Source organism: Anarrhichthys ocellatus, unplaced genomic scaffold (genome assembly GCF_004355925.1).
Source record: "Anarrhichthys ocellatus isolate YVR2014 unplaced genomic scaffold, GSC_Weel_1.0 scaffold44, whole genome shotgun sequence".
Classification (NCBI taxonomy): Eukaryota; Metazoa; Chordata; class Actinopteri; order Perciformes; family Anarhichadidae; genus Anarrhichthys; species Anarrhichthys ocellatus.
The window spans coordinates 1,836,090-1,851,390 of record NW_022280074.1 but is presented as its reverse complement, the minus strand read 5'-3'; the positions used below and the strand labels follow the sequence as shown (position 1 = coordinate 1,851,390).

At 43.7% G+C, this 15,301-nt stretch overlaps 1 protein-coding gene across 1 annotated transcript in view; it reads left to right on the top strand.

The window, feature by feature from the left end:
* mtor (mechanistic target of rapamycin kinase) overlaps nucleotides 1-15,301 on the top strand; it is a 95,691-nt gene that overhangs the window by 66,062 nt on the left and 14,328 nt on the right. Inside the window, exons 31-37 of the mRNA XM_031868733.1 lie at nucleotides 9-109; nucleotides 612-727; nucleotides 3,128-3,205; nucleotides 3,536-3,643; nucleotides 7,426-7,551; nucleotides 8,279-8,410; nucleotides 11,842-11,957. Coding sequence (XP_031724593.1) covers nucleotides 9-109; nucleotides 612-727; nucleotides 3,128-3,205; nucleotides 3,536-3,643; nucleotides 7,426-7,551; nucleotides 8,279-8,410; nucleotides 11,842-11,957 — 777 coding nt within the window. The remainder of the gene's footprint in view (nucleotides 1-8; nucleotides 110-611; nucleotides 728-3,127; nucleotides 3,206-3,535; nucleotides 3,644-7,425; nucleotides 7,552-8,278; nucleotides 8,411-11,841; nucleotides 11,958-15,301) is intronic.

Below are 15,301 nucleotides of genomic sequence, written 5' to 3'. Positions count from 1 at the left end.
TTTTCCAGGGGGCAGTTGCACCAGCAGTGCTGCGAGGAATGGACGCTGGTGAGCGAGGAAACCCAGGCCAAGATGGCTCGTATGGCTGCTGCCGCCGCCTGGGGTCTAGGTAACCACTTCACGTCAGATATGAACTTACAATTGAAAATATTTGGAAGAAAAACAATGAAAACAGCAACGGCTCTGGCCAATTCCGCCTCACATAACCAGATGGGAACGGTATCCAGTCATAACATTGACATATCGTAACGTGCAATGGTGGAGAAAAGCAGGGACCACACTGCAGAAGCTTCCTCAGAGGTCTGCGGTCTGGCTCTGACTTTCTTAAATCAATCGTAAACCTTGAGACGAAACCCAAACCGCAGACCCATCCGACCATCTTTTATTCTTGTCAGTGGGACGCCAAATGTTGAGGTTGCAATCTTTTATATTCTAGCAAGCTGAGGTGGACTGTTGTTCAAAACAGCAGTGACAGTCAAACTTCAACCTGCCTCGGTCTTGCTAAGTTAGGGCTCAAGACATCCAACAAATAGCCGTTTCAGTCCTTAATAAAAACTCCCTACTTCAATCAGCTTTGGTGCTATTTGGTAACTTGATTGTTGTCTCTCCAGGGCACTGGGACAGCATGGAGGAGTACACCTGTATGATCCCAAGAGACACACATGATGGCGCTTTTTATAGAGCGGTGCTAGCCCTGCATCAGGACCTCTTCTCATTGGCCCAGCAGGTGGGTTACATCATCACTCACAAATACACCCAATGGATTTCTCCCCCCTCCTCCTCCATTTGATGCACATGAAAAGTATATATTTTTAGAAAACATCTCATAAAGACATGCCACATGGAAGTCTGATGTCTGGAATATTCATTAGTCTTTATAGCGAGGTATAAAAAGTTAAAATCATTGGAAACCAACGCTGTAAAGAAACATAAAAATGTCTTTACGGCTATTCCAGACAGGATCAAATTTCCCCCATCAGCTCAGGCTTTTCATAAAAAAGAGTGAAATGCACAAGGTTTGTTTAGTTTTTTTTCCTTTTTACACCGTGGTGTGGAAATGTTATGCAACTCTTGAAATTGAAAATCATGGCAGCGTTCGGCCACAAACAAATACAGATCCCTGTCCCTGTGGTGTTCTCCTCAATCGATGAAGGTTTGTATGTTGGATGAACTCACGCTCCCCAGAGATGGATTTGTTCAAGCTGTCTAACGAACACAAGCTCCAGCACTGACACCAGTTGACACCTGCTCCTCCAATCTCCTTGGACTCACCCTCCATGTCCCCTTTTTCGCCACAAAGCCCGGGAGACCTACTCTCGGTGCCCCCTCTTCCCTCCACAGCTCTAATTTGGAGATTAGACCCAGGTGTGGCCCATAGGATTCGACATCAGCTGAATAGGAAAAGCAGACTTTGGACTCTTGGCAACAATGAGGCTGCTCAACAATGAGTGGAGAGGAATTAAAAGCAGGTGGAGCGAGGGTGAAAGCTTAAATGTCAACATGAGCTCAGTCTAGTCTTCCGGATGTGGTTGGTAATCCTCCCACTTAAGTCCTTTTGATTCCATCGGGCTGTTCCTTTCCTCCTGTGCCAAGATTCGTGATATATCCAGCGCTCCGGTGTGCGTTTGATTAGCAAATTGTCTCATGGTTTTCACAAACTTCGAGTTTCCTCCAGCAGTTGATTTGGCTCCAACCGTTCACATAGAGGCCTTCATATCACGCTGCAGTGATAAAGTGATCTGACTGCACCTATGCAAGTAAGTAGGATCAACCTTTATGTGGGAGAATGGGAGATTGGGTCACGGTTTGTTTGTGCTGCCAGAAGCCAGACACTGCATTTATCAGGAGTTGTCTGGACTGCACGTTTCCAACGAGGCCCCATAGCAGTAATTCAGGAGTAAACAGGACCATAACTGAGGGGAGGCTGTAAAGAAGCAGCCTCATTGTCACCTCGTCCCAGCCGCCCTCCCACAACCCCTCCTCTAGTTGTGCATGCCTGAAGAGGTGTTTCGGCACGCCATTCCTTCTTTCCCTCCCCGCAAAAAAAAAAAAAAAAGATTGGTGAGAGTCGTTCTGAAACAGCTGTGTGCGCCGGCCTCAGAGAGTTTCCTCAGTCAAACTCCCTCATTTTACCTTCCCACTAATAACAGTTCCCAAAAACATTGGCTGTGGAAGCCCGAGAAATCAGCACATTTTCTTCCACAGTACCTGTGTCCTTGTTTGTCCCCTTTGCTGCTCTGGATCGGGTCGTTCACTCGGCTGCTGTGTTTTTTTTCCACCCCTCAGGGTTCTCCCTGCTGATGGAATGTCTGCTGTGTACTTGTTTGGAGAAGTGTAGTCCTGTTACGAAAAGTCAGGGAACTGAGTTTACCAATGAGTCGGTAATATACGGTAATACACCCAAAAAAACATTTTTAGGGCATGAATGTACTGTGTGAGCCGGTTAAACATCATGAAAGCATTTTGGGGAATTTGCATCACTGTCCTGGAAGGAACCATGACTAACCCTATTTTATTCAATCCCTATTCTCAAACCCCTCTCCCTGTCGCCGAATGGGCGTGCAAAATCAGGCTGTTTTTTAAAGATACATTTGACATCCACAACCACGGTTGCATAGCTTTCACACTGTTCATTTCCCTCCTCTCATAAAACACTTGGCACTCAGCTTTGCATCAAACCAGTTTTGCTAAACAAGCTGGTGTTCTAGTCCTCGCTGCATTTATGTGTCGCTGTTGGCTCGACTTAAATGAGAAGGGTGCGAGCAGCGAGCAATAACGTGCCTTTGTACACTTTGTACAAGGTGTTTTTATTCCCTGGGTTTGGTCCAATCCCGGCTGGTCCTGATGCGAGACGTTTTTTTGGACGGTGTGACATTGTGTTATGTGTACATGCTGGGGTCGTGTTCGCCAAATGTTATTGAGGAAACTGCTATTTGTTAGCTTTACTGAGAGTATCTTGGGTAGGCAACTTAGTTAGGTCATGGATTAAACCTTCTTTCTCATGTCAAGGATGTGCTGCGGCTTCAGAAGCTAGTTGACAATTGCACCATCAGTGCAACATTCAGGCAGACATTCATTTCATTAAAAGATCACACTGTAAATGTTTTATTGTTTATTCTTCATGTAGTGTATTGACAAAGCAAGAGACCTCTTGGATGCGGAGCTGACGGCCATGGCCGGAGAGAGCTACAGTCGAGCCTACGGGGTAAGTGAGTTAGACAAAAATATTCAGTGCTTGGCTTCAGAGGACCATCTCATTTTTCATAGCGTTCATGTGCAGAGGGATGATGCCACGGCATCACAATCTTATGAAAAGTTTAAGTCTCTGATCTAGCTTCTTTAGAAGTCAAAAAGCATTATTATTTGCAGTTTAACCACTCGATGAAGGTCCAGTGGCATGCTGAATGCATTTAATTGTAGATTCTGATCAATTTACAAGCTTTAATGATCCTTTTATAAAATATTGCACAGAAGGTAAATTTAATTAATGAACGTGTGGATAAGAATTAATGTGTGTGTGTGTTTTGGTCTCCAGGCCATGGTGTCGTCCCAGATGCTGTCAGAGCTCGAGGAGGTGATCCAGTATAAGCTGGTGCCAGAGAGGAGGGACATCATTAGAGAAACATGGTGGGAGAGGCTTCAGGTAACTGCAGTGTATGATAGACCGACACACACACACACAGACACACTCATGTGTGCAACTACAAATGTGAAACAGCTGTTGCAAAGGCTACTGTTACTAATGGGAAACATTACAAGACAGACGCCATACATACATACTAATACCTCAGCTAGTACGGATTCACCGCTTGATAGATTTGGGTGTTTATTTCTACATTTTGAAGTATATTTGTAAAAGCAGAATCATGTTGGGCTCTGGTATCATGTTGGGCTCTGGTAAGTTTACTGTGCTTGAACAAACTTCAGATGAAGGTGGGTGCTAACTAAGTCAAAGATATGGTCCACATGCAGCCAAAGCTAGCTACAATCTCTCCAAAATAGTCCATTTGTCTCCAGAAACAAATAAAAGAAATGAGAAGAGAAAATCTACATCTTTTTATATATTAAATGTTTTTAGCACACTGTCCACAAGTGGCCAAATGTGATTTGTGGGGTTTATCTCTGTTATCATCTCTCTCATCATGAAAGAAATGAGGTGATCTTGTGCCGTAATGAGTTTTTTAATATTTGCCCACTGAATGCAGTCGGCAGCAGCAGCAGCATGTGAACCACCCGTTCACCTTTGATTCCATTCACATAGCAGGTCACTTATATTAGTGTAAGTTGGATGATGACAAAGTGATATCAGATCCCGTGTTCGGATCGTTTTTTACATTAACTGAAAGTCATGACCATACGTGAGAGTTGGAACATACAGTAAAAGAAAGGGCTTGTGAATCATGAGCTCAGTAAATATAACTGCCCTCCCCCCAAAGAACCTACACACTAAAGAAAATAATATACATCATTCAGCGGCACCCTTACTTGCCATCGCCTGCATGAAATGACCATTGTAGGAATATTCAGAAAAAACCCCATCCAAACTTCCTGAGTCTGATTATGATTACTATTATGATCTATGTTAATTATGAATTACAGTGTTGTACGTGTTGTTAAATGAGACAGCAGGACGTGTGGAAGAACCACAAATGCGCAAGCGGTTGAGGAAAACTGTGCCGCCCGCCAAGTCTTTGACATTTGAGACAAATGCCATCCGATCCAAGATGATACTGTTCAAGTTCATCGTTTCCATGTTGGCCTTCAAGATGTGATTGTCTGGAAAAAGAGCCTCTGCCTGGTATGTGCACGTTGAGGGAAGAATTTTGAGTTGGGCAGAAAAACTGAGAAGCCATCGATCTGTGACGCACCATTCCTGATAACATTGCATCCAAGCTGCTCGGTTTAATATGGCGTTTATAATGCTGCTTACCCTCTCTGCCTGTTGGCGTTCCTGTCCTTCATATCCTGCTCAGATGTTACTGGCATCTTGGAAATTCCCAAAACCTGCGTCATCCTTTGCCCTCGCTGCAGCCCAGGGCGATTCTATTTGTCTTTTCCTGCCCAGCTGTTAGAAATGCACCGAACTCTTACTAATATCCTTTTGACATTTCAAAAGTTTCTGTGTAATTAGCTTGACCATTGAATGGAAACCTTGACACGCACCCACTCGAACCCTGTGCAGTAAATTGAAGATACTCTTGAACATCTCAACCTTTTCCAGACGGAGGTGGGTTGGGGGAGGTATTTAGGATCAAGAGGGGTCTTCTTGGGCAAACAGAGCAGCCCATAATGGCACCTGAGCTGGTGTTTCTTCTGTCTGTAGTGATTTATTGGAGGCTGACCTCACACATCTGTCTGGGAGTCACTGTCCCGCTCCCTTCTGTCCATGCCAGTCTCTCCCTCATCAAAGGATCATAGGTATGGCAGCGAGCGTATGAAAACACTGCACCCCAAATGTGTCAGAGTGAGTTCTTGCACTTCTATCCCCGTGACGACCTGTTGGAATTTCAGGCTCTTTGCTTCTTCTCGTCCTTTGCTCATGTGTGCTGCGCTCCTCTACGCACACATTTTCAAACCATTTAACTCACACTTTTACTGTGCCAATTCCATATCATAAAGGTCTAATATGTAACATTTCCACATCAAAATGTCTGAGAAAGACCAGACCTATGCTATTTATTTTGTTGAGTTTATTTCACCCAAATGTTTACAAGAATTTTCTAACCTAGAATAATTTAGTAATTTTAAACAAGGGAACAGTCAATGGCGTCATATTTACTTTGAACGTGCGTCAGGGTTGTTTAATCCAGTTTTAAGCCTCATTTTTACGCTGCACTTTTTAGATCTTGGTTATTTTTAACTATATATTTTGTCATCGGACGTCTGGATCTTAAAGTTATTGGAGAAACAAGCTGAGTAAACGTTCGCTGCACCTCAGCTCGAAGCCCCTCCGGGACGTCCCTTTGCCACTGAACACAGATTTTTAATAGGAAACCTCTTTGTTCAGTGTTTTTACCGGTTTTAATCACTGGGTCCGTTAGTTTTGGAGAGGAGGAGACATCTGCGGATAGTTCGGCTTCCCGGGGAAAACCTCCTGAATGCCTGAATCTCAAATTATTAGATAAACATGCTGAGTAAATCTGACCGCAATGACGGCAATGGTTGTGAAAACAAACAACTCCCATGACCCCACGCTACTTCATAATGTCCCCAACATCGTCTTTTGTTATTGCTTTGATTGAGAGACCCCTAGCACCAGAAAATATCATTGTGTGTTCAGCCCATTCTCCAGCATGATACATAGTTCTTTGTCAACTTATCTTTTTTTTTTCTACGTTTGCCCTTACCCGATAGTATACATCGAAGAAACAGACAGGAAATGTTGGGAGAAAGAAAGGGAGATGACGATGATCCACAGCTGGATTCAAACCCAGAATGTTGCGATTTCATGGTGCACGTCTTGGTCCACCATGACGCTCCGATGATATCGGCTGTTCTTTTCAATCAAGTTGCTTGAACCGGCTAATTTGGCACCTCCTCATCGCTTCTCAGCAGAATGATGTCAGTGGTCTCATACAGTTAAACCCAGACTAAACTTCTAATCACTGATCAAAGCTTCTGCCAGATTTCACCTACACTCGGCCTCTTATCCCGTCATGGTAAGCCCACTGCAGAAACTGAAGTATTTAAATCTAGCCTCAGCTTTAACAGCTTCCTAAAAGGCTTGTCCCGACATACTTCTGCTGCCATCTAAGGCATACAGCAAACAAGTTTCAAATCAGATTATGCCATGAAGTAAGCATGTGTTGGGTAGTGTTATCTTTGAAACTCTGTTAGCTGTGTTGTTGGTTTAAAAGACATCAGCACTGATTTAAAGACCTTGTTTGTTGCTGCTAGTTGCCATGCAGCCTACAATGACCCTTACTTGTAGCAGTGTCTGTAAATGCAATCGGGTAACATCAGTCATTTATATTATTTTGTCTACCCCCCCTAGACTTGTCTTAAATTCAAATCATTCAGAGCGGATTATACAGAGCTTACTTATGTTCACCGGAGCTGGATCACTCAGTGTCGCCTCCCCCTGCAGCACTGTGTTACATCACAATGATGAATGAGGTCGGGGTTGAGAGAATATTAGATCGTGAAAGTGAGCTAATGGTGCTTGTAAATGTATGAATACAGACCTGTGATTGTGAATGTTCTTTTCTGCCACGTGAACGTGTAGTCACGTGTGAACATGTTTAAGACAGAGGGACCACTGCTTGCATTAGTAGCCCCCTGGGTTTCAACCGTGCCCCTCTCTCACATGTGTTCATTCTCTTGAGTTTTAACAAGTAGGTTGCTCTCTTTTGAGCGGAGTAACAAAAGGGTAATGCATCTAACCGTCTGTCCCTTGTGATCTTTATGTGTTTCTTTTCTCTCCAGGGTTGTCAGCGCATCGTAGAGGACTGGCAAAGGATCCTGATGGTCAGATCGCTTGTCATCAGCCCCCACGAGGACATGAGGACTTGGCTGAAGTATGCCAGCCTCTGTGGCAGGAGCGGGCGCCTGGTCAGTACATCGACATATCTGTACAAAGCCCCTCAGCCGTCTCTGATCGGACCCCCGATCATGCGTGATTATTACGGTCCCATAACATTTAGGAGGAATGAATCAGAGTTGATTAAATCCGACTTGTCAAACGGAAAGAGGTAAGCTGAGCTCTGAGTTAAGTGCAAACATTAACAGCAGCCAAGACATTTAACTTGATTTCAACCTGTTTTAAGTTGGCGCTGATGAACGTAACACAGCACCCTCAATCGCACTGTTTAGAAACCCGAGCCTGCATATCTGCACAATTTTAAGTGGTGCAATTTTCCATCCTTTACTTCACTGTTGTTCTAATTGATTGCAAGGGATGGCAGACAATTGGCCAATTTTTCTCTCTGCTCACTTTGCGTTTACGGACACACACACACACACACACACACACACACACACACACACACACACAGAATGTGATTGGCCAACGTCGAACGTAGCAGGAAATGTGATTAGAAGGGGTTGGAAAAAATGACATTTACCATTTTCTGTCTTCACAAAATCTTTAGCACTTACTCATGCTCTGACTTACTTGCTTTTTTTTTTACTCTTTTGGTAAACGAACGTAATCAAATATTATCACAGTAGAAGTTTATCAAGCTCTTATTGTCTCGGGGCCCCCTAAAAACTGGGTTCTAATTAAACTATAAACCTTCTTGCGATTCATTTGCTTCTGTTGCCCTCTTCATCCCACCAGGCACTGGCCCATAAGACCCTGGTGCTCCTTCTGGGCGTCGACCCCTCCAAGCAACTTGATCACCCGCTGCCCACGGCCCACCCGCACGTCACCTACGCTTATATGAAGTACAAGTGGAAGAGCGCCCGCAAGGTAGGAGCAAACAGACATGTTGTGTTGAGTCGACATTTTAGTTCAATGCTTATATATTAATCATGTATCAGATTTAGCTTTAATGGCCCAGTGTGTGTACACATGGAAGGAATTTATACAGTGCAGACTGCACCACATACACACACATGAGGTAGGTTGACAGTATATATAGTATTAAGACCATGCTCATAATGTGTATATACCGTATGTCTTTGTACGAAAAAACAGGTATTACTTTTTTTAGGATAAACAGCAACGGGCATCGAGACTTCTGATGTTCATTACTGTTGTATGGAAGTTTTTAGTGCAACATGAGGCAACAATCAGAGTTTACAATTTTCCAGATTGTGAGGGTTTAAAGTACTGGAATGTCAGTGACATAAACAGCTAATTAATTGAACACTGTGAAGGAAACAGCCTGAGAAACATTAACACCAATAAACCGTAAAATGGAAATTGCAACCAGCCCAGTGATTGTATTGTCACGCTTAATGAAGCCGTCCCACCAGGATCTGGAAGAGGTGTTTTATGATCGTTAACAATGACTGAGCTTCCCAGAACTATTATTATATATTTAGTGTAGTCGGTTCTCTTTAGGTAACCGTAACCATAAAAAGCCTTCTGAAAAAAAGAAGCTTGTACCAAATATAAAAACAGTAAACCTGAAGCATAACATTAAACCAACCTCAACGTGATGAGGACTGGCTGTTAAATTGCAAATTCTTGTATAAATTAAGTTCACTGTTGTATATGCAGGTAGCTAGCCAAAAGGTTATGTTGTCTAAGTTTGCTTTCAGATAGCCCCCCCGCCATGTAGATTATGGTTCAGTCAACATTTAGAATAGTTTGCTAAGATTTGAAAGCTTGAAAGCAGCAACTTACAACAAAAATCAAAATAGTTTTATTTGCAAGCACCTTGTTTCAGTCCCTCCTAGACACAGTGCTAAAATCATGGAAACTCTCAATAATAAGGCCTGTGCCATAAAAGCAATGCGCAAATAAGCCAAATGAACTTCGGCCTATTGCTATATAACCTCCATATTGTGTGAATAAATTGAACGAGTTTTGGCCAGCCACTGGACCAGCACTGTGGGCACTACGCTGGATCCGCTCCAGTTCGCTTATAACAGCGACAGAGGCACAGGCGACTCTATGCTGACTCTGCTTAATAAAGCTACAGAACACCTTATGCATCCTAAAGGTTCTGTCCGTGGGATTTAGCTCAATAAAAGGCTCATTGATCTCAACATCAATTCTCTGTGGTCGATAGTTCTCTGGATCAGAGGGTCTGTGTCAGGGGGAGCATGTCAGACTGAGCTCAGGCTGCCCACAAGGCTGTGTTCTTCCTCCTGTGCTTATTCACTCTTTTTACCAATACATTCATGATCAATGGGAAGTGTTCTAGATTGTTTTTAAGTATGCTGATGACATGACCTTGGTTGGCCGTCTACAGAAAACAGACCCACGAGGTGTAGCCGGGGTCGCATTCGCCAGCTAGAAATCAATGTGGCCAAGACAAAAGAATTAATAATGTGCAGTAAAAAAAACGACATCTTAACACATGTTGAAACTGTGAACGTCTGTATTTACCTGGGTACAGTTCTGGGGTCTCATTTATAACCGTGGTCTGAAAGAGGCGTCGCCACTTCCCACGCAAAAGTTGTGATCTATAAAAACAAACTTGACGGGAGAATGTGCGCACCTGAAACATGTGAACATTTTGGATAGAGGGAGAAAGTTGATGAATGGAAGCCAGATTGTAGGAATTACATGTGAGAGGAATCATTACACTCCAGCATACTGAACACAGACTGTAAACATCTATCCGATGTGGGTATCCGCGGAGCAACCGCGAATACCCACACACACACCACCTCCACTCACTTCACCGGGCAAACTTTCACCACCATTGTAGCGACCATTTTGGAAGCAAACTGTCTGATCGCTGTAAACATATAAATACTGCGGTGACACTCTGCTGCGCCATAGATCCTCTGTTAGGGCTGCGTAACTGGAAGAATCAGGAGGGAATGAGTGTTCTTTCTCTCGGTAGTTGCTGTTATTCGCTGTAGAGAACCACATGATCAGCAGGCTCATCCTCATTCATCAGGTGCTTTACATTGACCATTTATGGTTGAATGTGGGCGTGTGTGAGGATGAACCAGCTGCGCACATTTACAGGTTGTGATTTATAAAAGGATATTGCGTACTGGCAGGCGTACACAAGGTTTTCTAAATCAGAATATGTTTTGGCGTACGTGCATTTCCTCCTCTGCACGTATGTTCACATTTAGTTTGCACTGTTTTATAAGTTAGACTCCCAGAGGTCTCATTTACTGAGTATATTTTCTTACAGCAGCTTTATCTTCTGAGGGAACTGGCCTTTTAAAATGTTCATCCGGGTAGACGATTATGATTTATTGTATTGTGATTAGTGAGATTTGCAAGTGTTCTTCTGATTTGACAGACATTGTTACCGTGTTTCAGACATTGCAGTGTGGAGTTTGGTTAAATTTGCATTCATTAGAATCCTGTAGCATCTTACAAAACGCTCAGTCTTTAGTAACTTCTGAGAGGTTTTGATCTTCCTATTAAAAGCCTGGGTCGATCAGTAAAACACACTCGGCTGTTACGTTTCGGTCAATATTGTTTTTATTCTCTTGTATCCATGGCAACAGTGGACGAAGTAAGCCTCACTTAATATTAGCGCTAATAATAAACGTAAATGTTTGTTCTGAACGAGCTGTGCTTTCTGTGGCCGAGCGTCCGGCACAAGAACACCCGCCAAACTCCCAACTACCAGCAGTGGTGACTTAACGGCACACTGCAGGTGTCACCGGAGCAGCCTGGGATTGAACTGCTCTGCCCTGTGCCATTTGTCCCCTCGAACACACAAACACACCGGCATTTATTGCCAAGTGTTGAATAGTGTTTATGGCTCCAGAGCGCAGGTCTCATTAGGGGACTTACGTAAGTGTGAGCATAAGCGTTGCTGTTGGACCAGCTGCACTGCTCACCAGAAAAATCGGAGTATATTAAAACACACACACACACTCACACTCACACACTCACTCACACACACACACGCATCTGTAAAGGACACATTTTCTCCATTGTGGACGACATCCCAAATTTGGGCACGGCTGCCTCTACTTTGCAGCGTCACAGTCGTCCTGGCTGTTATATAAGCTTCCAGCTGTCCAGCATTAAACTGACCGTCGGCTCTGTAAGAGCAGTAAGATGATGATAACAAATGGCATATAGGTGCGTCACTTTTGGCAGGACAGACAGATAAATATCGAGTGTGACAACTTAGTGTCTTCGTCAATTTAGCACCGTCTGTTCACCGTTTGTCACAAACCAAAACCCCGACAGACGAGAGTGTTTCTCTTGGTGACGCTCTACCTGCCTTTTGCTTTGTGTCTCTCCAGATCGATGCCTTCCAGCACATGCAGCACTTTGTGCAAGGGATGCAGCAGCAAGCCCAGCACGCCATCGCTGCCGAGGACCAGCAGCATAAGCAGGAGCTCCACAAACTGATGGCCAGGTCTGCCTTTTTCTGAAACCCTAACCCTTCACATGTCACAGTAGGAAAAGCACAGGTGTCAACGGCTACTTACTGGGACAATAGAGCAGAGCCATCGTTAACTTTATTAGTAAGACCTGTGCTTTTCTTACTCCAGTATGACAAGTCAAAAAACAAACTATGGTGGATATCAAGTGTCTGTATGCCCGTACAGACATTTTCAGTTTTTAATGATGGATGTACGGAAGTCCTGATAAAGAAAAAAAGATAATTTTTTCTAAGTAACATCTTTTTTTTAAACAGGTGGTTGGAAAATGCTTTTACTGGTGATTTGTTTTAAATTTTCTTTGACAGGATCATTTCTTTAAGTGTGTGTAGTTGTAATACTCATTTCGGCCACAAGAGGCTCAAGTGCACCGCTACCCCATGTTCTAAATAGGACTTAAAGCATTCATGACGAGGTGAGTTTTAATTTAACTTGTTGACACAAAGTATATGTACCTTATGTCTAGAGTACATGGGGAAATTAAAACTCACCCGGAAGAAAACATGAATGCTTTCAGTCCTATTTAGAACATGGGGTAGTGGTGCATTTCAGCCTCTTGTGGACACAATTAGTATTACAGCTAAACATACATAAACATTTGTAAAAGAAACGTCACCTTTTCACTTGTTTTCACAGATGAAAAGAAAGAAACCTAAAAAAGTTTGCCCCAGCCGTTTCACTGAAAAAACAACTAGTAACTTAAAAAGATTGCCCTGATTATCCTGATTCCTTATTCTTTTTTTCCACTTATTTTTAAGTCATAAACACAGAAGAAAAATGATTTGGATCAGACTTGGAAAATGGGGCACCATTTCTGTTTCTCACCTGGCTCTCAAGGCTTCCGTAGGGATGGCCCCAAAATGCAGATAGAATCCCAGACATTTTTCACTGTCATTTCATTAAAATAACTCGCAAAACAAATGAAGTTCTGGTGTAATTAGCTTTGATCTCAAAGGCTCACCCCAAAACTGAGTCAAGTCCTTAATTCGGGGGACTGTTCTGGAGAGAGATGCTTCACAAAATCTAAAATCTTTTAAGTTTTACATAACCACAAAGTAGTTTTGACATTAGAATGTCTCGATTCAGGCAGAGACTAATAAGTACCACCTGCACATTCTTGTGGTCAAAGGCATTTGAAAAGAACCAAGGGGCATCTATAAACTATGTTGCCATCGAGTAAACACGAGCTGGAGATCAGTCAGAAGCAGCATGTGTGAGTGGAGTCAGTGAATGTAGACAAATAACTGAGAAACTCCTCTTGGTGGTTTGTGAGACAGTGAGCAGTGTTCAGCACCTGCTGCTTTCATCCGCTAACCTCACGAAGAAACGTCACCAGTAAAGGAAAGTGATAATAGTTATATTACAATACAGTGAGCCGTTGAGTCCCCATCACAGAGGACGAGGGGAGCAATGTTGAAACTAATATGTTGTAGCATTACATGTAAAGTTCTTCTTATCAAGCTATTACAAGTACTAAGATAGATTTAAAACATTGAGTGCTTTGAAGAAAACTCACTGACTCTCTTCAGTCGGATGCACAGATACGACCGACTCCAGTAAATATCACCGGTGAAGCTCCTGAGAGGAGGTCAAGTTTACCATGAGGTAGTGCCAATGGGTCATCATGCATTTAGCTGGGGTTCAGCAGCATCACATCTCAGATTGTGCCTCTGTGCCAGCTTCCATACACCCACTCCAGCACGATGGAGAAAACACACAACGCAACACGCGTCAGTCAGGAAAAAGTAACCTCATGTATTTTCTGCCCTCGTGTTGTAAACACAGGGTCGTGTACGGTGCGTTCTGCTTCTTTTTTATGAGCGTGACCCAATGCGGCTTAGCACCTTTCCTGCTAGACCGCTGGCGCGCCATGGTCTTTTTTTCAAAGCGGCCCAGATTCTCGGAAATGTCTCCCCTCAAACGTCTCAAAAAAATGATCCCGTTTGTGCAGTTTGTCCCACAGGTGTTAAAAGGACCGGGTGTGTCTGCACCTGCATCTCCCCTCACCCGGGTGTTGTGCTCTTCAGCTGACAGCCCTGGCACAGTCTTGGCACCTCTCCACTGGGATCGCCTCGCTGTGGGATAAGAAGCTGTTTGGAGTCTGTTTCAAGCAGTTGTCAACACAACACCGGATTTTTTTTTTTTTTTTTTTAAACGTGACATTTAAATAGCTACCATGTGTTCTCAGATGCTGATTTTGGGGGATTAGAGAATGGAAAGTTTCTTATTCTCCCCCAAATTGCCGGGAATGACTTCAAAGTCTTAAAGAGGTTGTTTGCATGCTCTTGTGGGCTCATGAAAATATTTGAGGAGGATATCGTAAGCTGTCTCATTTAGGTGTGTGATAGTTGTTTTTGTAGCATCGTGTTGGTCAAACGACTCAAAACAAGTACAAAGTGTGTCCTGGCAGCAGACAGCTATAATCCTATGTACAGTAAATCATACAGTAGTCTCTTCAGGTCTTGTGGACAAACACACGCCAGTCATGTGCAGCCGCCCATCTCATGAATCATACATGGCAGCACACAAGCGTGACAACAGGCAGAAGGGGCTTTTTTTTTTTTTTTCTCTTTTCTTTTTTTTTTTTCTGACTTTTGCATCGTGAAAAAGCGTGACTGTCTGAGGAATGCATGTAGGGGGGAAAACACCTGTATAATGTCAGTCAGGACGGGTGCTCTCCAGACGTGCTGACACACTTTCATAAATACAGGTCGGCCGTGTGGTATGGAGCACACCTGGACCGCTCAGTCAGACGCTCGCATCCGCACAGTCACGTGGACGCCTCCACTCTCTCCCCAAAGAATCCAGTGGAATTTTCAGCGCCGTTTTTTACTAGAGATCAATGACCCTTGCCGTCGCCGTTCGAAACAAACATGTTTTTCAGAGGTCCCCAAACACCCCGGCCTCCTCCAGCCTCTTCCCCAAAAGTTCAACCTGCTAACAGTTTACGGAAACAGTTTGGCATGGACGCGCTGAAGCCAGACTGTGCGCTCGCATGGAAAAGCACTCAGAGGCAACCACGCAATTCCTGAAGAAACTCATCGTAGGTGCTCTGCAGACAGTATTCAGGCTGCTGGTGGATGGGTCCACAATGCAGCGCTTGCCAGTTGCTCAGTTTAGTGTAGTTGTGTGTGAGTTATACGTCTTGGCCGCTCCAAACACGGCTAGTGTTACTATTTGCCTGTAAGCATCTGTGTGATTTTGTTTGTGTGTGTGTGTGTGTGTGTGTGAGGGTGACGGATAGAGCTAAGTCCTCCTCAGAATGCCACAAAGCTCACAGTCGGTTTAAATTAAAGGAAAAAAAATGTTTGGACAATTG